The sequence below is a fragment of the Schistocerca serialis genome, chromosome 7 (assembly GCF_023864345.2).
Source record: "Schistocerca serialis cubense isolate TAMUIC-IGC-003099 chromosome 7, iqSchSeri2.2, whole genome shotgun sequence".
Taxonomy (NCBI): Eukaryota; Metazoa; Arthropoda; class Insecta; order Orthoptera; family Acrididae; genus Schistocerca; species Schistocerca serialis.
The window spans coordinates 181,630,576-181,655,844 of NC_064644.1; the positions used below are offsets into that span (position 1 = coordinate 181,630,576).

The window sequence follows — 25,269 nt, forward strand, 5'->3', positions numbered from 1 at the left end:
ATGACATTGCAGTCTACAGGAAGGTGTCGCTGTTAAGTGACTGTAGAAGGATACCGTGACTTAGACAGAATTTCTAGTTGATGTGCTGAATGGCAGTTTGCTCTAAATATAGAAGAATGTAAGCTAATGCCGATGAGTAGGATCAACAATCCTATAAAGTCCTAGCACAGCATTACCAGTGTGCTGCTTAACAATCATATCGACTAAATATCTAGGCGTAACGTTGCAAAGCGATGTGAAATGGAATGAGCACATGATGTTAGTAGTAGGGAAGAATGCTCGGCTTCGTTTTGTGCGGAGAATTTTGGGAAAGGACAGTGCATTGCTGCGCTAGTGTCAGTCCTAGTCGACGGAAAGGAAAATTTTACCATTCAATGAAGGCCCGGTTGGGCGATGAAATCTGGGGCAGAGTGTGGTAACAGACGACAGCCAGCAGGCCAGGCAAGGTAAACATGACACTCGCAAGCGCGGAGCTGCGACAGTGGCATTGTACGCACGATTTGTTCTGAGTGGAGCAACAATGAGGCAGGAAACAGCATTGTTGCCTTAAGTTATTGCGATGTATGAGGCGGGGCACTAGGCCAGAGCCAGGAGGACGATTTGTAAGTGGGTGACTTGTGGGAATTTATACCTGCCATAGTTTCTGTCTCTCCCTGACACTATTTCAGAAGTGAGGGAAAAACCAGTATAAATAGACGGGCAGTTTTAGCTTGGGACGGAGTGTGCCAGGTCATTCACGCGTCGGCACGGACATGTGCTGGTCTACGATTATAGGGGCCAGTCTGTCAGCAATGTTATAAGTGTTTGGTATAAACTTGTACTTTCTTTCTATGTACTTGTTCGGTCTATATCCTGCGTCTGGGGACACAACACCGGGTTGGGACGGAACCACAGCCTGCAACTTGGAGATTGCACAGTCTGCCTGAAAGAGGGCAGTGACAGAGGTCTGCAGTGGATCCAGGAGGGGCTCGGTTCCACTCCAGTCTATGGGCCACGTTCGCTTCCCACCTGGCGTAACGGGGTCTGGGCGAGGCGTACGCTCCGCAGGAGGCGCAGCAGCACTGAGACAGCGCCAGAGACGACGGTGGGTGTTGCCATCCAGCAAACACCACTAGTAGCAAGTTGTGGCACAGCGTGCAGGAATGCGCGGGCTGAGGGATGGTCCTGTCCTGGGAGCAGCGACGGCCCAAGGACCACAGGTGACCAGTACATCCGCCTTTGTCCCATGGTCGGACAGAACAGGCCAAACAGAGTGGAAGGTGGTGAGGACCAGGGACTGTAGCGTTCTATGGAATCGCGGGCAGCTATGCGGCGCAAGACGCAACACATCGGCGGGGGGCGACGGGGGACAGCGCAGCCGACTTCGAGCTGAACAGCCTTGATGACGGCAGCAGCAGCGTCAGCATACCAGGAGTTGCTGAGCCAGCTGGACTCGCGGGACAGCGTTGCGGGTGGCACACCAACACTACGCTGCACCCTTCGGATACTGTAAATTAGCTGAATAAAGAAATGCTACTGAATACCGCTGTATCGCTCTGCACTACCCCCTGACGCTAACTTGCTCGGCCTCCTGACGAAATACGGCGTGGTGGGTCCCGGCTTCAGCTCTGCCATCTGGAGTCCTGGGTTCGACCCCGACCCCACAACAGCATTTATAATGGAGATGGCGTGTAGAACGCAGTGCGACTTAGCTTTGAGTACTGAGCGAGTGTTTTCGATCTCCAGCAAATCGGAATAAAGAAAATTATCGAAGCAAGATTTCTGACCAGTAGGCACGATCACCACTCGACAATCATGGAGATGCTTCAGACACGCAAATAGAAAACCCTGGAGGGAAGATGATACTCTTTCTCGAGGCACTACTGCGGAAATATAAAGTACCGCCATTTGAGGGCGGCTGCAGATCGATTCTACCTCCTCCAACGTACGTTTTGTTTAAGGACCACGAAGATAAGATGAGAAAAATTATGGGTGATAAGGAGGCTTATAGACAGTCGTTCTTCCCTCACTCTAATTGCGAGTGGAACAGGAAAGGTAACGACTAGTAACGGTATGTGGTACCCTCCACCCTGCACCATACAGTGGATTCAAGAGATTGTATGTAACTGTAGTACTCGGTTCACAATAAAGCTCGATTAATGCACACTTCTGAACAAAGCTTGACTCTGATCCATTTGGCTACTGGTCGTCGCAGCTTCTTCAGTTGCCAATATCGAAAGTGGAGCATGGAAAGTTCTAAAGTCATTAATGACCATCGTAGGGCAGATCATAACACTTTTCATTTATTATCTTGTTGGTGGTTGTTTTAGTTTTCTGTGCTGATCTTCGTGTAGTATTGACAAGGCAAGGAAAAAGAAGAACGGAAATAATCAGATGCCAGTACAGACCAGATGTCTACAGACTTGCAACAGAAACACCAGGCTAACGTGTGAAACCGACATTGATAGTTCCGGAATTTAAAGAAACATGTAAGTGCACGCCACAGGAATCAGAAACTCTTCGCTGCTTAGTCCTGTAGAAGCTGCTGGATGCACCTTTTATGGACTTGTAGTGCGCAGAATCCGTTTGCTATTCCAGAGCTGTTGGTTTGTTCTAGTGACCGAAGCAAAGATCGCGGACATGAAGGACAACTTCACAATGCTGATCGGCTCCCAGCTGCCACTGCCCACGGAGGAACAGCGGACTCGTGCGGCTGAACAGCTGGAGCAGTTCTACTTTCGGGACGAAGGCTTCTCCATGGACGACATGCAAGCTGTTATTGATGTAAGTTTAAAGCATTCGCCACTCTAGAATATCAGAAAAATCTTGCAAGGTCGTGCAGAGTTGGTGTCAGTCTGAAGCATTAGAGTCGATTTCGTGTGCCCACTTGGGAGAACCACGTCCTCAATGAAAGTTGACGTTTAAGTCTTCTAAGGAATAAATAATAATTAGAACTCAAGAAACAAGTGCAACCCTAGGACTATGAAACACATTTGCGGCGGTCGTTCATAACAAATATGTCTCTGAGCACTATTGGACTTAACATCTCAGATCATCAGTCCCCTAGAACTTAGAACTACTTAAACCTAACCAACCTAAGGACGTCACACACATCCATGCCCGAGGCAGGATTCGAACCTGCGACCGTAGCGGTCGCACGGTTCCAGACTGAAGCGCCTAGAACCACTCGGCCACACCTGCCGGCCGTTCATAACAGATTCAAAGTCCACTCCACTACCATAATTTCGCTGCCGTTAAGAATTTCGTTCAGTTATCACTCCGCTAAACTAACAGCACTGGCTAACTGAGTCAAGACGCGAAACGCGAAAGTTATTGACAGATAGGACGAACAACAAACCATGAACACGATATCTTATTTTGCATACGAATCTGTTGGTATTCAGCGGGAATATTATTGATCAGCAACTGAAATTGAAGTGCTGACACTTTCAAATCTAGCAACAACCTAACTCACACAACACAGTCAGACTAATATTAAGACCATTTTCCTGGCGAAAAACGACACTCGCTCGATGGAGTCTGCAGGAAGAGAGTCCCCATCCAAGAGACCAGCTTCCGCTCGTCCGTTGTGGAAGCGGCCTCGCTTTTTTCTTAAGGCAAAGGCATAGCGCCCCTAGGCTAGCCAATCGAGTAAAACAGAAAACCAGGAAAGCTATACCCGGCATGTTTTTTTTACTGAAAAAACACCAAGACGGGGAAGGCTCATGATTCACTACACACTATTTTAGTGGACATCTCTGGAGCTTAAACTGAGAAGAAAGGAGTTTAAAGCGGAAGGTCGGCCTGGCTACTTGTCGTTGTAGAGTGGCGGGGGGAAGAAACTTCTCTGACTAATGTACTCCGAACATTCGAAAATACACACCCATGCTTTCACATCATGGAGATAAAGAAATCAAGACTTGGTAATTGAAAAGGACGAAGCCGCTGAACTCAACAGAAAATAAAACAAAACGAATCATTGTATTCTTCTCCTAAACATCGGCAAGTGTTGAAAGTATGATAGTGAGAGCAATAAAACAGTGTTGCTAACAAGTCATGAAATCATAAAATTACGGAAAGGCCTTTTAAGTATAGTTATCTCCTTTGCTATAATAAGATATTACGAAGACTTTATGTTTCCTATATTTTTGTTATCACTGCTTTACTACTTCTTCTACTACGTCTTCTACCTGAACAGTTTCTACAGAAATTTTCCAACTCTCATTGCCTTTTCTACTTTAAGGATTTAATTTTATCTACTACCGAAGTCAGGATTTACAAACTACTCTGTAACTAATACTCAGATAATATAACTACAGATCGCAAACTATTTGCTTTACTACAACTGGTTTCGCTTCTCAGACGTGAGCACCGTCAGAGTACCCCGGACGCAGCGGGATTAGAAGTACCGCTCGGTACCACAAGCAAACACCAGTGGGTGTTTTATCTGAATACTGTTTACAATGATCGCTATGTCCTCGGTAGGCCATGGCTGCGTTTGCTACTATAAAACATAACGCTTGATGAGGGTGTCGAGATAATGCTGTGAGTTACTCAATCAATCTAAAAAAAATATCTTCACATAAAATAACACAAATAAAAACTATGATAGGTGTTTTTATGCTTGTATGTTAGTGAGATAGCGTGTGGTTGTGAGATATATGTAGCAAACGATAGTGGTAAAGTATACTGCAATAGATGCCTGCATGGTTTTCAGATCTTTAACAAACTGAGAAACATACACTTGCTGCAAAAAAATGCGATATGGCTAGTACGAAAACTCTTTTCGTCAGAACAGAGTAGTAAGATACAATGGCATGCCGGAAGCACCGTTCGTGACACGCAATAATCTTCACTTCTTTTACTGTAATAAAATTTTCAGTTAACTCAGTGGAAGAGCTTGAATTAACAATTATAAAAGGTTTTATTACTAACGCTGACACATAAATCTAGGAACCGGAAAATAAAGGCAGCTGAAGAACGACAATATTCTCAGCGAGCTCAGGTGTCAACGGATGACGACAAAACCAATCTCTACTCATATTTGCCGTATAAAAATAGAGAGAGGTACCACAGAAGTCAGACAAAGCATTATACTTCGTGTTATTAGTAAAGAAAACCTGCTATAAAGATTAGGACCAAATTTCTAGCACTGAATACGGCTACACTGTGTTATATAAGCCGAAAATGCGCTTATTTTTTGTCTTTCATGTTTACGTCAGTGCAAGCTGTCCACCGCTTTCCTAGCGAGTGTTATTCTGGAAGCTCTGCATTACATTCATCTGGGGTTGCTGTAAACGTTTGCTCGGAAAAGACGAGAAGAAGTCTTCAGTAGTCCGTCAATTACAAAGTCATCAGAGGTGTAAGGAAGAATTCTGAATAGACCTTTGAGGAAATCGACCGCATCCTTTTCAAAGGAATCATCCCGGCGTTCATTTTTAACCATTTTGGAAAATCATAGTAAACCTAAGCATGGATGACCGGATGGAGATTCGAGGCGCTCGTTCTCCTTCATGCTAATTCAGTAGCACTCCGAATAAGCGGTGTTTCCTTTTGTACGCTTGTTGCGAAACATGATCAGGACAGACGTCTCAAGTGCTACATTGTATGTGTTGAGGCAATTTTCTGCTGTCTCCCAAGTGTTTCTAAAGAGTAATTGTTTATCTGCAGTTCTTTTCAGACTTGTACTTCATACAATCAGCAGACTCCTTCGCTAGGACCGTAGCCAACTCCAACAGCCTACCTGTTCACTCCTATTTCTTCGAGTACTATGGAACTGCCTCTACGGATTATGGTATGTGTTTGTCTTGAGACGTTACTGTTGCATGTAAATATCTTTTGTTCCTGAGAAGCATAATGATTACATTTAGTGTGGTATTAATGATGTCCAAAGTATTACCGAAAATTTCGTAGTTCTAATAAAACCTTTATTGCAAGGTGTACTTTCTTGTGTGCAGTCTTAATTTTTCCACACGTGACAATAATCGTAATCCTGCATAACTTTAATTATTGGTTAATACTGCTAGCTGACTAAATCTACAGCATCTTCTTTTCAGTGTGACGTAGTATTCAGTATATAGTTGTCAGTTTTGTTTCTTCGAATTTCATAAAGCAATATAGCAGAGAACAGTTTAAAACCCCCGAAGCAACGTAGGGGCCTATATGACGCCGAAACAATTCAATATAAATAAAATAAAAGACAGTAAAGTACCACAATGCTGCTACAATTGTTGCTAGACGTGTTAAATAGCAATAGGCCTATTTCGGCTTTATAGCCATATTCAGGTTATCTGCAACCAAATACGCTTCCTTAAAATTTGTAACGTTACTACTAACAACAATTTACTGTGTGCTAGTACTTACTTCCATATTGCACTGTTGTGCTGTCGCTGTCTTATAATCTTACTGTTGCGTAGGTCTTTTCCAACTGCAGGTAAGTTTTTAAATATCTATCTTAATCTCTGTTAATTGCTGTTGTTCAGAGATGTAAGATAGGTCTTTTACCGTTTGTATATTCTAGTGTGGTTTATAGCTAATCCAGCGATGCTGTATGGTTACAATTTATTTATTCATTTATCATTATCTATGGCGTGGTATTATAATCTTTGTTATGTTTTTGTAGTGTGTATATATCTGTGTTATCCTTTTATTACGACCAATCCGAATCGAGCTGTACGATTTCAGTTAAGTTACCTAGAAAATTTTTGTGTTTTAGTTACGTTTGTTCGTTTAATATTTTATCCGGGTTTTTCTGTGAGTGTATATACATTTCGATTTCTTCCAAAACGTTCATTTTAAACACCATGAAAATCTGGGTCTAGTGCAGCAGGGGATACAACCCGTCGGCTTTGAACAATGACGTCATTCCTTAGTCATAGATCTTAATGTCTTCACTTCGAGGCATAGATAATAAAGCAGTTCTGTGTTCTAATAAGCTTTTGCTGTTATGTTTCAATTTCGTTTCTTTACTGATTGCTTAATAAAGTAGGATCAGTTTATTCTATCTCGTGAGATTTTTTTTTAAAAAAAGCCGAAAAAACACTATTGCTTAATAAAGTAGGATCAGTTTATTCTATCTCGTGAGATTTTTTTTTTAAGCCAAAAAACACTTATCAGCTACTGAAGGCAGCTACAACACTACGAAGAATCACTTCTCGGCTTTTGACAAGATATTGCTTAATAAAGTAGAATCAGTTTATTCTATATCGTGAGATTTTTTTTAAAAAAAGCCAAAAAAACACTATTGCTTAATAAAGTAGGATCAGTTTATTCTATCTCGTGAGATTTTTTTTTTAAGCCAAAAAACACTTATCAGCTACTGAAGGCAGCTACAACACTACGAAGAATCGCTTCTCGGCTTTTGACAAGATATTGCTTAATAAAATAGGATCAGTTTATTCTATCTCGTGAGATTTTTTTTAAAAAAAGCCAAAAAACACTATTGCTTAATAAAGTAGGATCAGTTTATTCTATCTCGTGAGATTTTTTTTTTTAAAGCCAAAAAACACTTATTAGGTACTGAAGGGAGCTACAACACTAAGAAGAATCGCTTCTCGGTTTTTGACAAGATATTGCTTAATAAAGTAGGATCAGTTTATTCTATCTCGTGAGATTTTTTTTTAAAAAGCCAAAAAACACTTATTAGGTACTGAAGGGAGCTGCTTAATAAAGTAGGATCAGTTTATTCTATCTCGTGAGATTTTTTTTTTTTAAGTAAAAAACACTTATTACGTACTGAAGGGAGCTGGAACATTAAGAACAATCGCTTCTCGGCTTTTGACAAGATATTGCTTAATAAAGTAGGATCAGTTTATTCTATCTCGTGAGATTTTTTTTTTAAGTCAAAAAACACTTATGCTTTTGACGAGATCAATGTTTATCTCTCTCGCATTCCTTTGTTTCTCAACATTCTCCTCAGCTCTTTCATCTCTGTAATAGATGCTCTCTGGCGACTTGTGACGTCATTGTTCAAAGCCGACGGGTTGTATCCCCTGCTGCACTAGTCCCGAAAATCTTATATATAACACAAAAGGGATTTAAAATGAACACTACAAAAACAGTTCTTTTTTGCTTTCGTTTCTAATAGAAAATTGGCAGAATGAATACTTGGGCAACACCAGGTTTGTCAGCTTGTAGTATATATATGGGCAGTGTTGTTTTTTTTATGTGCATGAAAGATTACAGCAAAAATTTTTACTACGAGTTGTAAGACAAAAGATTTGTTTCTTATTGCCAGATGTGATGAAATATACCTGGAGATTAAATTGTATTGTGGCCAGCAGTGGTGAAACTCCTCTTACAATGAAGTGTAATATTGAGATTGCGTTTTTATTAGTAAATGAAGAATTTATATTTGTACAGTAAAACCAACAGCAAGATCCACACCCTCACGGCCACACTCCCTACCGGCACACCAGTAAACTTTCATGTCAACTGACTCTGGCCACGGAAGCTTGCACTATTATATTCCCACCTGTGTTTGTTCTTCAAATGTTTTGCAGGTATGATGCATGCAGGGGAAACTCAGTATCTGTTTGCGAGCAACTCATCGGTACCAGACACGGACCCCAATTCCAACGATGGGAAGGTGGCACACCTGTTGACAACACTTTGGACCAACTTCCCCAAATACAGGTAAGGCATGACAATACTTATTTAATTTTGTCAAGCAATAGATTCCTAAATCAATAATCACTTGAAAAGTTTGTTAACTAGTGGTATTTAAAATATTATCAAGAACATACCATAAATTGTGTACCAATAACAGTATAATAATCATGACTAAGAATGCTTAGTCACTGGAAACGAAACGTTTATTGTAGTATGATGTGAAATGATAAGATAGTTAAGAAGACAGTCCACCAGCCAAGTTTTGAAGAAATGCCTTCACTAACAACTTTTATTGAACTGAAATCTTTGGTTGTCTCTGTTGATATCAGTTACGTGTATCAGACATTCTAGAGAGATGAGCTGACCTACAGACAGATAATTTTATTTGTCCTTGTGTCTCAGGGCCTAGTCGAAGCCTTTTTTTTCTAATTTGATTACTTGGAAGGCTTACATTTAAGGTATTTTGAAGGTAATTGGCCGGATTTGCGTTTGGCACGGGTGTTTGTATGGTGCGGAGTTTGTGTTGATGAGTGTCATGAAAAAGAAGGGAGAGATTGAAACGTCGTGTTGGCAAATAACTTAATCCTCTCGAATAGTACCAGGAGGGTCCCCGAAAGTAACACTTTCAGTGGAGCGATTATCCAAAGTAACAATTTCAGGGGGCGCATCACCATCAAGTCCTTCATGCCTTCTCTCCATTAGACACTCCAGTGAATTTTGGGACTTAACCCAGGACATCGATGTGGAATTTGGTGATGAAGAAACGTACGCCATAACCTTTTCACCCCAAACGGCAGAAAATGGCGATGGGAATCCCTTCCCCACATCCAGTGGCTTGCGGGGCAGAGCAATATAATCAAAAAGATTTCCAAGTGCGGTCCTCATGGCTCCATAAATGGTTCAAATGGCTCTCAGCACTATGGAACTTAACATCTGAGGTCATCAGTCCCCTCGACTTAGAACTACGTAAACCTAACTAACCTAAGTACATCACACACATCCACGTCCGAGGTGTGGTTCCGGACTAAAGTGCCTAGAACCGCTTTACCACAGAGGCCGGCTCCATAAGTGGTCCGTTGTATTGGGATCTTAGTATTTGTTGTCAAAATGTTTTGCAGGTATGATTCATGCAGGGGAAACTCAGTATCTGTTTGCAAGCAACTCATCGGGACCAGACACGAACCCCAATTCTAACGATAGGGAGGTGGCAGACCCATTGACAAAACTTCGGACCAATTTCCCCAAATCTGTTAGATGAGTAGACGCTACTGAACGTATTGTTGCAAGCTCAGATGACATTCTAGTAGCTGTGTCTGCAGACTGCAGGGCGAGACTTGAGGCAAAGACGAATGATGTGCTCTCTCAGATGCAACATTGCTGCAAGGGCAACAAACTGACTATTGATGTTCATAAGACCGCACACATCCTTCTGAAGAGAAAAGTTTCTCTTGCCAAAGAGAGGCTTGAAGGAATCCCTGTAATACGCAAAACTCTTTGTAGATATTTAAGCATTCTTCTAGACGATAATAGAGACTTTCTAGGAAATGTAAAATCTGTTACTCAGAAAGCAGCTAAAATCATGCATACGACTGCCCGTACTCGCACTGCTGACTATAAAATTACCGTCTCATGTGGTGTGGTCATATTGAGAAGCTATCCTCCACGTCGTTGCGTTGTGGGCTTCGCTGCCAGCTTTCTGGCGTATCGCCTTCCACAAGGTAGCCACGAAACAATACTCCGACGAATTCAGTGGAGCAAGTTTCTCTGGCTCACAGGTGTCTTTCGCTCTACACCGGCTGAGGGATTGCTGTTGATTCTTGGGATAGGTCTGATAGATATCGCGGTACATTACAGGGCACCGCTGTATTGGTTGGAGTGTGGACAATGTGATCGTGTATACGGGTCACATGACTCACCTTACTAATAAAGGATATTTACGAGCTCGGAAGTTACATGAACTGCAGTCTGACTGGAACACTAGGAGCACTGCAAGGCGGGTTTACAGCATATTCTCACGCCTGAGGAACTGGTCCAAACTGTACGACCTTGCTCCTACTCGAGTTATGTTGCAACTTTTAACAGGTCACGGTTCATATCCCAACAGTCGCGTAGAGTGAGATGTAGTAACACACAAATCTGTGAATGTTGACGGGATGGTTCCGCTGATTATATCGTCTTCAAATTTTTCCTTTTTTAGGTGGTGGTGGTGGTTGTTGGATGTTTAAGGAAGAGAGCGACTGCAGACTATTAGAATGCGATCTGAAATCAAATGTAAGTGACAGAAACTTGTGGACTACAGTTAATATGATTGCACATCGAATATCTAAAAGGTAACTGCTTAACTTTCAGTCTATAAAATCAAGTGGACACTCTGAATATCAAAAAACGTCGGCAAATTTAAAGAAGAGTTTGCTCCATTATAAATGACAGGCACATATACATTTAATTAAGAGAGACCTAAGTATATATATACGAAGAATGCTATAGCACATGAGTATATGGCAGCTCAAGGATTGCCGAGCGCACACATACCCGTCTGGGCGATGTAGAATAGTGTAGCAACAACAGCTTTAGAAGTACGTATAGTAGTTGTTAGACCGTAAACCTCCAGTTATTCAGAGGCTGCCAGCAAATTATTCACTGGGAACGCGAATTACTTCTTTTTACTGTTTGTTATTTTTCAATTGATTCTTTGTTTCAATATTCTGTTTTATTTCTACACTGATATTAGCAATGGTTGCTATTAAAACAACCTGTTACTATATGCATAATGTAAAACATTGTATATTACGTTGATTATTAAATATGTGCGACCTATTTAGAGTTTCGAGATATCAGGTCTAAAATTTCTGGAAATAAATTGAATTGATTCGAATCGGCCTCCTCTGAACAGTAAGTAGCAGGAATAAGATGCATTAGCGACCACGGCTTCTGAGGCACCACATACAAAACGTGCCTGGTAACAAGTTGTTCTGTGTTACCTTAGGAACCAAATTCTAAATTCGAGCAGTTCTCATTCACAACAGAGCCATGAGTATTGAAGTGCCGCTTCAGGGACGGTGACTTGCACCAGTCTGAATCAAGTATGTGGCCATCAGATTAAGGACGAGGGTCGGTGTGTCGGCCAGCCTGGAACTGCTTTTTAGATGGTTTCCCACACCCAACCAGGTGAATACCAGGCTGGTACCGAAACTTTCACACACTTTCACGTGAAAAACACTACGCGCAGACAGTTGGAAATATACATTCCGTCACGCGCGCGTGTGTGTGTGTGTGTGTGTGTGTGTGTGTGTGTGTGTGTGTGTGTGGAAGGGGGGCGGGGAGGGTGATGGGGCTGCGAAAGAAAGGGCATCCGGCCACCCCTTAAATGAGCAATATCAAAGAAATGCGTTAGTAACCAAGCCGATCCAACGCAGATGCGGGACAAAGGCACAAGAAAAGGAAGAAGGGCTCATTCTTTATCAAGCTATAGATAAATGTTCATATCTGATCTAAATGTATCATTAATGACATAAAAACTGATTGCCATGCAAACTCGGCATTGTAATTTAGAAGCACTCAGGTGTGGGTTGAAACTGCAGTGAACACAGTTCTGCCGACGTCTAGTATGAGTTTGTGCAAACAATGCGCTTCCTGGCAGGCTGGTGTAGTTTAGGTTAGGTCATCGGAGGCCCTGATAACGTGTGCAAGTTCCTGGGTCTTCATCATTTCAGTCTGGGTGACAGGCTATTGATAGCAGTGGATGAAGGAATTCAGGCCGCGGGGCACAATTCGTTGCGTTTGCAGCCAACACTGTTAAAACATGTACCTTAGAAATAACAGTGTTACAATCACATTTCTTTTACGAACAATAATTCGCATGACCGCTAGCTCCAAAGATGTGTTAACAAAGTTGGAAGAGGAATAATTAAAATCGATTGGCAATGGTACATAGTGGAGTAATCAAAAATCCTACAGACGAAAGATATAAAAATTAGAACTTATGTTTCATTATGGAGGCACATAGCAGGCAGGAAAATACAGTGCAGGCTGGATTTACAACACAAACTTCACAAAAAGTTATGGACATTGAACAGATTTCGGAAAAAATAACCCGATACGTTTTAAAAGTAAACAATAGAGATTTTATGGAAATCATTCAAGTCTTTTACCGAAATGTTCGTATTCTGCAAATATACTTACCGGGTTTGCTGTAAGATAACATCGTTTAAGTCGCACAACATTTCCTCGCAGCAGATGTTGAACATAATCAGATGGTTTCGTTGTTTACCGCTGCAATACACGATTTTCTTATAGTGATGTAGAAGACAGAGCAGTAAATCCTATTACGAATAAAAATGAGATTTTAATGAGAAATTAGGACAAAAAATAAGGCATCTTCCGGGGGAAATTTTGGGTATGTTACAAGTGAGGATGATATGTATTACAAAAATTTTCATGTTTCCCGTTAACACATTCTCCACCAGGAAACACGTAGTAAATGGCCATGATAAGAATCAAATGAAATTAAAATAAAACTGACTATATTTTAGGACACAATAAACAAAATGTATAGTATGTGATGACCCTGAGCCATTTTACAGTTTTAAATTATGTTAGCCACACGAGAACTGAAGCAAAAATAAATACAAAATCTGGTAATAATCGCTCATCAAACACCAAATCATAAATGTATACTATGATGATTTATATGAAAAGGGAGTTTTATTACATGAAGCGTCAAAGTAAATGTAGATATACATTGCTGAAAGAGGACATTATATAACAAAGATTCTTTTGCAGACAAGAAAGGTACTTCAGATATGAAGAAAATTAAAGAAACGAAAATCTCAAGTGGAACAAGCCAGCAATGAAAGAGGCGAGACTTTGCAGCAAATGATAAACGGAATTTTACAGAATGTTCTGGGTTAATCTAAATTATGCGCAAATACACTGGAGAGTATGCGAGAGAAAACAGTGTCAGTTTGCAAAAAAGAAACAACAGAAAATAGTGAAATGGTATGGAGAAAACAAGCAGGAAGCAATGCTGGATAAACGTCACATTCCATTGCTTAAGATGGGAGATGACGTAGTTAGCAACATCGTGTTTAAGAGATGAATCTGAAACAAGGGCAATAAGGAAAATAACGATGTGATGATGAGATGTTGATGTTGCAATAGAAATGCAGAAAGTGAAATAATACAAGAAGAACTTGCCGAATTGCTTACGGTATACAGTTCTAGAAAACTGGGAAAATTCTGTAATTATGGTACTTCGCGAGGCAAAAACTTTTGAACCTATCAACCATCTCTCCATAAAGGACGATGCGTTTGAGAAACGTTACAGGTTACATTTGTACACTGAAGGATGTATGAGTCAGTAAACCGCCTCCATTTAACATCAGGGAAGTGGAAAATTCAGAAACAGATAAGGAACCAGGTTAGGGAATAACAGAATTTTGTGACCCAAATTATTCTCATCAGTCCAAGTGGAAGTTTTCAGGTCTTTGAACTGCTGAATCGAAGAAAGAACCTGTGTTAATGAAACACACGTAAACCACCTTTGCTTAGGTGACAACATTATGGTGTTTGCTTTTCGTGCAAATAAAATTCAGCAACCAATGTGGAAACCTAGAAGTGCACCTCTGAGTGTTGACCTAAAAATCAATTACAGTAATATTAACTGTATCTATGGCCAACACATGGAAAAGAAAATACTTCAGATGAACAATGAATTTGTACAGTTGTTGCTGTATGTTTTTTACTTGGGGCAACAGAAGACGACTCAACGGATACAGAAAGAAATTATCGAAAGAGTTAATATGGTCTGGGGTGCACAAGGTAGACTAATCTATATTTTAAGACCTAATACTCTGATTTACTGTATCTGAAAAATGGAAAGCTTACAATCTGGATGTATTACAACCATTGATATCTGGCAACCAGACATCAACATTTAGCTGAAGGTTGCTCTACAAGGAATGAAGCTTTGCATTTTTTGATGGTTATAGCCGTTTTACCATATTAGACTACTCAGAACGTTAAAAATCAATAACTTCTTTTGCCAGTGATTTATCTCACAGTATTAGCTTATTTCAGCAGGTGGTCATTATCAGTTGCTTCATAAATAAAATTTGTACGTTTAAGAGTTGTGATTCAGTGAAACCTACATGTATACTCTGATAAATGATTTCATCATAGGAACTCCAGATACGGCCAGTGGACGCGTAGTGAGACTGCATTCGTTGATTTCTTTCAAACAATGTGGTACTGATACAAATTTATATGAAACAAAGAGAAACTCCGAATAAAAATGAAAATCTAAGTTTTATTTATCAATTGTGATGAAGATGAACAACGCCAAGACACATTATGAATACAATATTAGAGGCCAGTTGAATTAAAGACCACATGTTCACACATAAAAACTTTGAAAGGTATAAAAATAGCGTGCCAGTCTACTACAGCAGAAATAACTCTGATACCCGTGTTTGATTAACTGGAGTACCAATACAGCAATAAGATACCAACAACTTCCGTAGTATGAATGAATGATCAACGGCATACAGAGCTGCTCTCCGGCAAGGGTTTTTAACGAACGACTGTGAGGGCAGCATGTCTCATGGGATCATTCCAAACGTGCCCTACGGTATTATTGTTGGGAATCATGCTGATCGTTTCTGGCGCTGAAATGTTTGTTGTTGAATATATTCACCTACCAGACGAACGCTGTGCTGTCGATATTTTGTCGACTTACAGAAACTTTTTCTGTAGACAGTTTTGCACAGTTTGAGTCTTTTTAAATAACGGGATCGTAGAACCAGCAAGTGCTACTGTACTGAGTACTTATTTCCAGATAAATAATGTCAGGTAAGCAGAAATCTGCAAGTCATGGCTTAATACTACATCGCCTTTAAGGAAGGTTCTTTGGCGTCAAGATCTGTTCCATATGCGTTCTTCTATTGTGTTACACATAATCTAGCATCCCCCAAGTGCAGAAGTCTGTACAATAAACTGACCACGTTTGTGGTACGATTTCGTTTGGACAGTGCGATTAACACTGTAATAGGCTCTCGATTTTTCACTAGATGATCGCTGGAAAATGTATAATAGATGCATGTGTGTATCACAGATTCTGAAACTAGATAGAATCATGTATTTATCCTCTAGAAACCTTCCTTACACTTGCTACACTGTTAAACAATGACTAGTTTCCTGGAAATAAAATGTTTTCTACAGCGACCACAGGTGTTTCCGTGATGCTTGTCTTTTGTACAAGGATGCCATTTTCTTCGGCATGAACCAAATCAGCAACATACGTTCACTGCCTCCTTGACACATTCTTTTCACAGGTGTTTGACAAACTTCTCGCTACATAAAAACACGATAGCTTTGATAATGAAACAGACTCACCCAATAGGAGAACGTCTGTCATCGACCTTAGTGCAGTGCACATGATAAGAGCCATTTGAAAAATCTTTCTCCTGTGACGGGAAGAATGCGTTACATCGGCTCAATTGCATGCCACCTTCCAGAAGTCTTCAGCGTATAGTTCTCAATGACGCCAATATTTCAGCGTATTCGTAAGAGTTCATCGTGATTTGATGGTATCGCATTCTGGTCACCATAGACCACGACAAAAACTAACGGTCAAAGAATCTTGGTTATTCTCGCCTGAATCTCCTGGACGTTGAACCTAAAGTCAATAATTGTTGCCACGAACACCAGAAGGGCAAGCTGTTAAACATCTAGCGATTCTTAATCTCTGCAACTGATATTGGCCTTCAATTGCTGTTTGTGGCAAGAACATGACTCCGCGATACGAGTTGTCTTCTCATAATTCCATAGCCCCAGTGTACTCTCAGATAATCAGTTTCTGCCGCGTTCGTGGTAAGGATTATATTGTTAATCATGGCATTATGTCGTAACTTAAAAAATTTCGTTTCCATTTCGGCACACGTAAAAGTTAAGTGCATATGTCGAAGTTCAAGGACAGCATCGTCATTGTACGTTTTGCCTCCTACAGGTATGTACGATTTATCACATGGCTGTTTTTCGTATTCCAGTGATCCGGCGCCATCTGGAAGTCCAGTGGTGTGGGAAACGTTGACGGCGAATACTATCTGGATATGGAACTGGAGTTTAGAACACGTCAGGACGTCCTCAAGGAACGGATGGATTTCTGGAGAAATATATGAGCATCTTAAAGAGTTGAATGCTGTGATATTCTTTGTTATGTTCTGTATACCGCAAAATAAATTTTAATGCGTTTCGTTTGAAAAACAACATTTAATCACAATGTCAGTCTCAGTTTCATTTCTGACCTACAGTTACCCCCCCCCCCCCCAAAAAAAAAGGTTCAAATGACTCTGAGCACTATGGGACTTAACTTCTGAGGTCATCAGTCCCCTAGAACTTAAAGCTACTTAAACCTAACTAACCTAAGGACATCACACACTTCCATGCCCGAGGCAGGATTCGAACCTGCGACCGGAGCGGTCGCGTGGTTCCAGACTGTAGCGTCTAGAACCGCTCGGCCACTTCGGCCGGCTACAGTTTCTCATTCAAAGTTTTTAGATGTGGGCGGTTCCAGCAGTGATTTGTCGTTAGTAGTCCAGCATGACATAGTAAATATGTTTCCACGATAAATGAAGTGCCCAGTTTTTTTCATATTCCCAGTCCAACATCTGTGTTCCCTCATACAAAGATAACACACTAACAATTCAAGTATTTTTTATGAAAATTATTTTTCGTAAGTAATATAGTTTCCTTACAAAAATAGGAAGTTACACAGTTACTTGTCACCTGGATCTTCTCTAAGACTTTTGAAAAGGATGCACCTTCTAGTTACAGAGTAAGTAAAGGAGACAAGTTTCGAGAAATTTTGTAATACTCAAACAGAACAACACACTCAAACTGTCAAAAGTAATTGTTCTTTTTGTAATGTAAACCGTTCCTTATCAGCGTATAAATCATTTACGTGCCTTTTACAACGGGCTATCGTAATTGTATTACTTAGAGATGCAATCTCGGAACATCAGGTTTCCCAACTCTCTTATGTTACCCTTCTGGAGCTATCGCAGTGAATTAAAAAAATCGTGAAGTATGTGAAGAAAATGACTGAGTATACGCCATAAGATTTTCACAGATCTTTGATAAATTTGTTTCAGTAACCCAGTACTAGATAGGGCAATGACAGTGTGCAGAAGATATGTTTTGCCATTATTTAATTTATCATTCATAACATCTCTTTTATTAGGTCTACAACTTTGCTTCCGCCGTGTTGCAATAGACGGCAGTAGCGGCAACTGGGGTTCAGGTGGCTGGTCATAGGTGTAATACAATAACCTTAGGCATCTGTAAACATAATGCCATAAAAATATTAGTCGATTTCTGATTGCATCATAAGGTTATTCTCGATTAAGTACGTCAACCTACTTACCCATCTCTCGCCATTTGCGGGAAGTTTTAATTTTCTGCTTTAACATGAAGAAATCTGCGGCTATGGCTCTTAAAATGCTGGGTAAGATCAATGATGAGGGAACTATTAGTCGAAGAACGTGCAGAGAATGGTTTCAACGCCTTAAGAACGGTCATTTTGATGTCGAAGACCGGCATCGTGATGGAAGACAGAACGATTTCATAGCTACTGAAATAGACTAAGCCAGTCACAGGACATCACTATCTGAAGCAATTGATGCGTTCGAGCCCAGCACTGAAACACAAACGGCCACGGTACAGCCATAGACATGTAAAGGTAATTTTGCAGCAGGTAGTGCTCGACCCCATGTCGCAAAACCCGTCAAAATATACATGGAAACATTGAAATGAGAAGTCCTATCCCTCCCGCCGTGTTCTCCATACGTTGCTCTTTCTGACTACCACCTTTTACGATCAGTGGCATACAGTCTGGCTGACCAGCGCTTCCGATCATATGAACAAGTGCAAAATTGAATCGATTCATGGATCCCCACAAAAGACGCCCAGTTCTTCCGCTACGGGATTCGTATGCTATCCGAAAGATGGGATAATATCATCAACAGTTATCTGCTATATTAGCAAGTCCTTTGCCTCTCCATTTTCTGCGATCCATTGCTTCCTTCTTAAGGCTGCTGTATGTTGTACCGTCCATCATGTCATCCAGTATCTGGAATCTCTTCCTTCCTCGCTTCCTTTTCCCTTCTACATAACCTTCTAAAACTGTTTTTATCAGTCCGTCATTCTTCCTTACTATATGCCCAATCCAATTTCTTTTTCTTCTCTTTACTATATCTAGTAACTGTCTTTTCTCTCCCACTCTTCTCAGTACCTCTTCATTTTTTACTCTGTCCGTCCAACTTATTCTTTCCATCTTCCGCCATGTCCAGATCTCAAAAGCCTCCAGCCTTTCTCTGTCTTTTTTCCTCATAGTCCATGTTTCAGTGCCATATAGAAGAACACTCCATACAAGACATTTTATGAGTGTTTCTGAGTTCTCCGTCCAGACCGCTGCAGAAGATTCTCCTTTTCCTATAAAACGCCTCTTTTGCCATTGCTATCCTTGTTTTAATTTCTGTGGTGCACTTCCAGTCGGTGTCTATCCTGCTTCCAAGATACTTAAAATTTTGCACCTGTTCTAGTGTTTCTCCATTCAGCGCAATTTTTATTTCCTTATTTCCTCCTATTGCCAATACTTTTGTTTTATTTGTGTTAATTTTCATTCCATATTTTTTTCCGTTAGTTGCAATGGTGTCCACCAAATCCTGTAATTCTTTTTCCCCTGTGGCTAGAAGGACCATGTCATCAGCAAATCTCAAGCACCCTACTCTTCTTCCTCCAATTTCTGCTCCTTTGTCATCTAATGAGCATTGGTCAATCATATTTTCCAAGTACAGGTTGAAAAGAGTAGGTGATAAACAGCATCCTTGTCTTACTCCTTTCCCTAGTCTGACCCAATTTCTACTTTCTCCTCTCACTTTAACTGAAACTTTTTGATTACGGTATAATGAGTTTATAAGTCTTCTGGTTTTCCAGTCCTCTCTCTTTTCCCTCATAACAGTCACCAGCTTGTCCCAAACCACATTGTCAAATGCCTTTTCTAAATCGATGAAGCACATATATAGGTCTCTTCCTTTTTCAATAAACCTTTCTCCCAAGATTCGTAGGAGTCCTATTGCATCTCTGGTGCCCGTATTCCGTCTAAAGCCAAACTGCTCCTCGCCGAGATTCTCCTCTATTACTTTTTCAAGTCTTTTATTAATTATTTTTAACATCACTTTGGCTGCATGTGAAATGAGGCTGATTGTCCTGTGCTCGCTGCATTTCTTGGTTCCTCGTTTTTTTGGTAATGGAATCATTACTGTTGTCAAAAAGTCCTCAGGCCATTCACCACTGTCATTTTATTACATAACCTCAATATTTCTCCTATTCCATTGTGGTTCAAGCATTTTAGTAAATCTCCCGGTATTGTATCTGTACCTACTGCTTTGCCATTTTTCATTGCAGCAATGGCAGACTTCTTCCATTATGATGGTCGGTCCTTTCTCTTCATCACTTACACTATTGTGTGATTCAAGTTCCAGAGTTTCTGGTTTGCTGTTTGTATCATATAGCTCTTTTATATATTCTTCCCATCTCTGGAGGACGTCGTCACAATCTTTGTTCACTAGCTCTTCGTCTTTACTCAAAATTTCCATAGTAGCACTTCCTGCTCTGTTTTGTTCCATTGTCATAGTCTTTACTCTGTTGTATAGTAAGTCGTATCTTCCCTTCCTGTCCAGTTCTTCAATTTCATCACATTCCTCTTTTTAGACATTTTTTCCTAGCCTGCTCTGTTTCTCTTCGCAGTTCGTTATTTAACCTTCGATATATCTTTCTTGCATCTTCAGTGTTCTTGTTTTTCAATTTTCTTCTCTCCTCCATCTTGGAAACCATTTCTTGTGTGACCCATGGTTTTTTTTTTACCTTTTCCCTTTTACATATCCTATATTACGCTGTCCTGCTTTAATGATTCCTTCTTTCAGCATATTCCAGTACTCGTTGGCATTATCTGGTGCTTCTTTGTCTCGTAATGTGTTTAGAAAGTCCTGAGACAGCATTTCTGTAATTTGTTCTTTGTTGGACCTTATCTTATCTAAATCCCACTTCTTCACCATTGTCGCCTTTTTCAGTTTTTTCATTCTTATTTCTATTTCTGCCATAAATAATGTAACGTCCCTTAGCAAAAGACATATTTTGTAGTAAAGAGAAAATATTGTGCATCGTATTCTGTTATTGTATGGAATTATGTATTTTTTTATTATTATTATTTATTTTAGATAATATCTGTGTCGGCGAGTACTGAAACCGCACAGACGATAAATATCATACACAGATGAAAAACATCATTAGTATAAATAATACAGCATGAACATTAATTTCTTTGTCTTCCTCTTGGAGTTACGGGAGTAAGATAGCCTGTGTCGCAGTTGTACATGCTAACGTAGTCTTCTTTTGTTATGGTTAATCGATGTACGCCATTACGTACTCATTTTTAAAAAGGGTGTGTATTGTAGATAAGTTAACATATTTGAATGTTTTGAATAGAGTTATTTAATGAAACCTTGCATTATTATTTGTAGTAGCTTGCTTAAATTATTATCCCATCCTTTTAAGACATTTTCAGTTATTTAAATATTATCCGTGGTGCAGAGCTGCGCTACGAACGAACAAGCCGCTGCCGCGGCGCATTCAAACTGTATTAAAAGAAATCGATCATACCGCAAAGAAGCGGGAAGGTAATAGTGAAATAAAATCATCTCTTTCAGCTTCCGGACTTGCAGAGCAGAGCAGCAGATTTTATGATGTGTTTTGCAGGTTGACGCGGGCTGCTGATAATATATTGCTAACAGTACAAAAGAGAATTTACCTTCGTAACAAAATAGGAATTTGTGTGTGCTTAGTTCTGGTCTGGCAAACCTTATAGTGAAAACGTATTTTTCTCCGACAATAGTCTCATGTTCTTGTGCTAGTCGTGGTAATTATTGGTGTTTTACGCTTAACAAAAATCCACTGCAAAATGTTGAACAATCTTTGCGAACTGTAACATCAGTATTTCATAACAAAATAATTTTCATTTTCAATAACTATAAAGTAGGGAAGATATGTTGATTTTTTATAGTGAGTTACAGTAACCAAAAATGTTCCTTTAATAGAAAGCCAGATACAGAACAATAAGAACCCAATATATTTTGTTTTGTTGAAAATTAATGATTATAAAGAAATTCTTGGCACAGCATTACTAAAAGGTATTTCGCGGCTCTTTTCGTATATGCGTTATTATGCGAGCAATAACAAAAACAAAACCAAAAATAAATAGAAAAGAGTATATATATATATATACATACACTCCTGGAAATAGAAAAAAGAACACATTGACACCGGTGTGTCAGACCCACCATACTTGCTCCGGACACTGCGAGAGGGCTGTACAAGCAATGATCACACGCACGGCACAGCGGACACCAGGAACCGCGGTGTTGGCCGTCGAATGGCGCTAGCTGCGCAGCATTTGTGCACCGCCGCCGTCAGTGTCAGCCAGTTTGCCGTGGCATACGGAGCTCCATCGCAGTCTTTAACACTGATAGCATGCCGCGACAGCGTGGACGTGAACCGTATGTGCAGTTGACGGACTTTGAGCGAGGGCGTATAGTGGGCATGCGGGAGGCCGGGTGGACGTACCCCCGAATTGCTCAACACGTGGGGCGTGAGGTCTCCACAGTACATCGATGTTGTCGCCAGTGGTCGGCGGAAGGTGCACGTGCCCGTCGACCTGGGACCGGACCGCAGCGACGCACGGATGCACGCCAAGACCGTAGGATCCTACGCAGTGCCGTAGGGGACCGCACCGCCACTTCCCAGCAAATTAGGGACACTGTTGCTCCTGGGGTATCGGCGAGGGCCATTCGCAACCGTCTCCATGAAGCTGGGCTACGGTCCCGCACACCGTTAGGCCGTCTTCCGCTCACGCCCCAACATCGTGCAGCCCGCCTCCAGTGGTGTCGCGACAGGCGTGAATGGAGGGACGAATGGAGACGTGTCGTCTTCAGCGATGAGAGTCGCTTCTGCCTAGGTGCCAAGGATGGTCGTATGCGTGTTTGGCGCCGTGCAGGTGAGCGCCACAATCAGGACTGCATACGACCGAGGCACACAGGGCCAACACCCGGCATCATGGTGTGGGGAGCGATCTCCTACACTGGCCGTACACCGCTGGTGATCGTCGGGGGGACAATGAATAGTGCACGGTACATCCAAACCGTCATCGAACCCATCGTTCTACCATTCCTAGACCGGCAAGGGAACTTGCTGTTCCAACAGGACAATGCACGTCCGCATGTATCCCGTGCCACCCAACGTGCTCTAGAAGGTGTAAGTCAACTACCCTGGCCAGCAAGATCTCCGGATCAGTCCCCCATTGAGCATGTTTGGGACTGGATGAAGCGTCGTCTCACGCGGTCTGCACGTCCAGCACGAACGCTGGTCCAACTGAGGCGCCAGGTGGAAATGGCATGGCAAGCCGTTCCACAGGACTACATCCAGCATCTCTACGATCGTCTCCATGGGAGAATAGCAGCCTGAATTGCTGCGAAAGGTGGATATACACTGTACTAGTGCCGACATTGTGCATGCTCTGTTGCCTGTGTCTATGTGCCTGTGGTTCTGTCAGTGTGATCATGTGATGTATCTGACCCCAGGAATGTGTCAATAAAGTTTCCCCTTCCTGGGACAATGAATTCATGGTGTTCTTATTTCAATTTCCAGGAGTGTATAATTTACGAGTTACGCGAAAGTAAGTTGTGGTCACTATTAATATCTGCATCTGGTAATGTGTGCACCTTCTTGATTCCATTCCTGTATCTTTCTTCTACCAGTATAAAATCGATTTGGTTTCTGTATTTATCCCCTGGTTATTTCCAAGTGTAAAGCCTCCTCTTATGGTTCTTGAACCATGTGTTTGCCGCTATCAGCTGCCTTTCCCTGCAGAAGTCAATCAACCATTCACCTCTGTCATTTCTCTTTCCAAGACCATGACTGCCTACTATGTTTCCCTCTTTCCCTTCTCCCACAATGGCGTTCCAGTCTCCCATTACTATTTTGCAGCATTTTTTATTTTCGTCCATTATTCTCTCTATTACATTGTACGTTTCCTCTATAATTTGGTCATCATGTTCTGAAGTTGGCATGTACACCTGGACAATCAGTAAATCTTTTTGTGCTCCTTTCAGCCTTACACCAATAACCCGGTCATTTGCATAGTCTACATATTCCACACATTTAGCCAATTCCTTTGTCATAATCATTCCTACTCCATTAATTCCTTTTACTTCTCCTCCTGAGTAGTAGAATACATATTCATCTGACTGCAACTCTCCATGTCCATTCCATCTTACCTCAGCAACTCCTACGAGGTCCATATGATTCTTTTCCATCTCTCTTTTAAAGTTTTCTAGTTTCCCTGCTTGTAGCAGAGTTCTGACATTCCAGGAACCAATTCTCGTTTTGATTTCTTGCCTCCTTTCAAATTGTCCGTGCCCCCCCCCCCCCCCCCCCCGGAGATCCGAATGGGGGACTATTCTACCTCCGGACACTGATTTAACATGAGAGGAAGCCATTTTTTGTGCATAAAATGGAGACTGCATTATGCAGGGAAGATAATCTGCGGTGGTATTCCGTTGCCTTCCGCAGTTCTGGAGGCCGCCCCTAACATGGGATACAGACGTCTTTTGCAGCCGCCCGCTCCGGGTCAGACGCTGCATGAGAAGTATAGGTTGGAAAATGAAAGACCCCTAGCCCTCGAAACCTAATAGCGTCAGGGTCGGAAAAGAACAAGAGCTGGCCGAGGGTGGCCAGATAGGAAAGATAAAAGTGAGGAGCCTGGCATAAGTAAGTGGAAGCAATGCCAGGACTCAGCTCGGGGCCCCGTGGTCGCCAGCCACGTATCACTAGGTGTGACTCCCTGAGGTTATATTTTGATCCAGCTCCGCAAGGCAGCGGAATGTCAACCGTCGTCTTGCGGAGCTGGAAAACAGCTTGTTGCACGGCAACGCACAGGGATAATGTAGCGCAAGGGATAATGTAGCGGCCAATAATTTTTTTGTACTTTTTTCACAATAAAGCCCCGAACTTCGAGAAAAAACGGCGGAAGCAAAGTTCTAGACCTAGTATTATTTATTTTGCTACAGTAAAATTTCAGTATATTACTTTTTAAGACATCTTATTTATGTCAAATGTTTTCATAAAAGTGCTGAAAATGTCAGGTATTTCGTAATGATTCCATGTTTGTTTTTTCGTCTGTAAAATACAGAGTGGTATTTTTTGTTCCATCAACTTTCGCGATGAAGAGTGACTGCTTCTTTTTATCGCCCAAGTGTCATTTGTTTAGTGGAGAAACAACGCCATGTTATTATGAATTTTTATTTCTAGACATTGCAAGTGAAACCAAATTCAGAAGCTGATCACTGCAGAAATGGTTATCATGTATGCAACGTGTTTTAAAAAAGCGGACCCGTATCCCCACAGAGGCGACTACTGATCAGAAGCACAAAACACGTAGTTTGGAAAGAAAATACTTGTTGAGATATGGACCATTTTATATTTTGTGTCGAGAACGGTCAGTCCTCGGTATTGTTGGCAGTCTTCCTGCTGACATTCACTGCTCATTATTTCACGCATATGTTTGCCTCT

The 25,269-nt window shown here is 41.3% G+C and overlaps 1 protein-coding gene across 1 annotated transcript in view; it reads left to right on the forward strand.

Moving 5' to 3' along the window:
• Positions 1 to 25,269, forward strand: part of LOC126412957 (juvenile hormone esterase-like) — a 112,297-nt gene that overhangs the window by 22,619 nt on the left and 64,409 nt on the right. Inside the window, exon 3 of the mRNA XM_050082849.1 lies at positions 2,597 to 2,763. Coding sequence (XP_049938806.1) covers positions 2,597 to 2,763 — 167 coding nt within the window. The remainder of the gene's footprint in view (positions 1 to 2,596; positions 2,764 to 25,269) is intronic.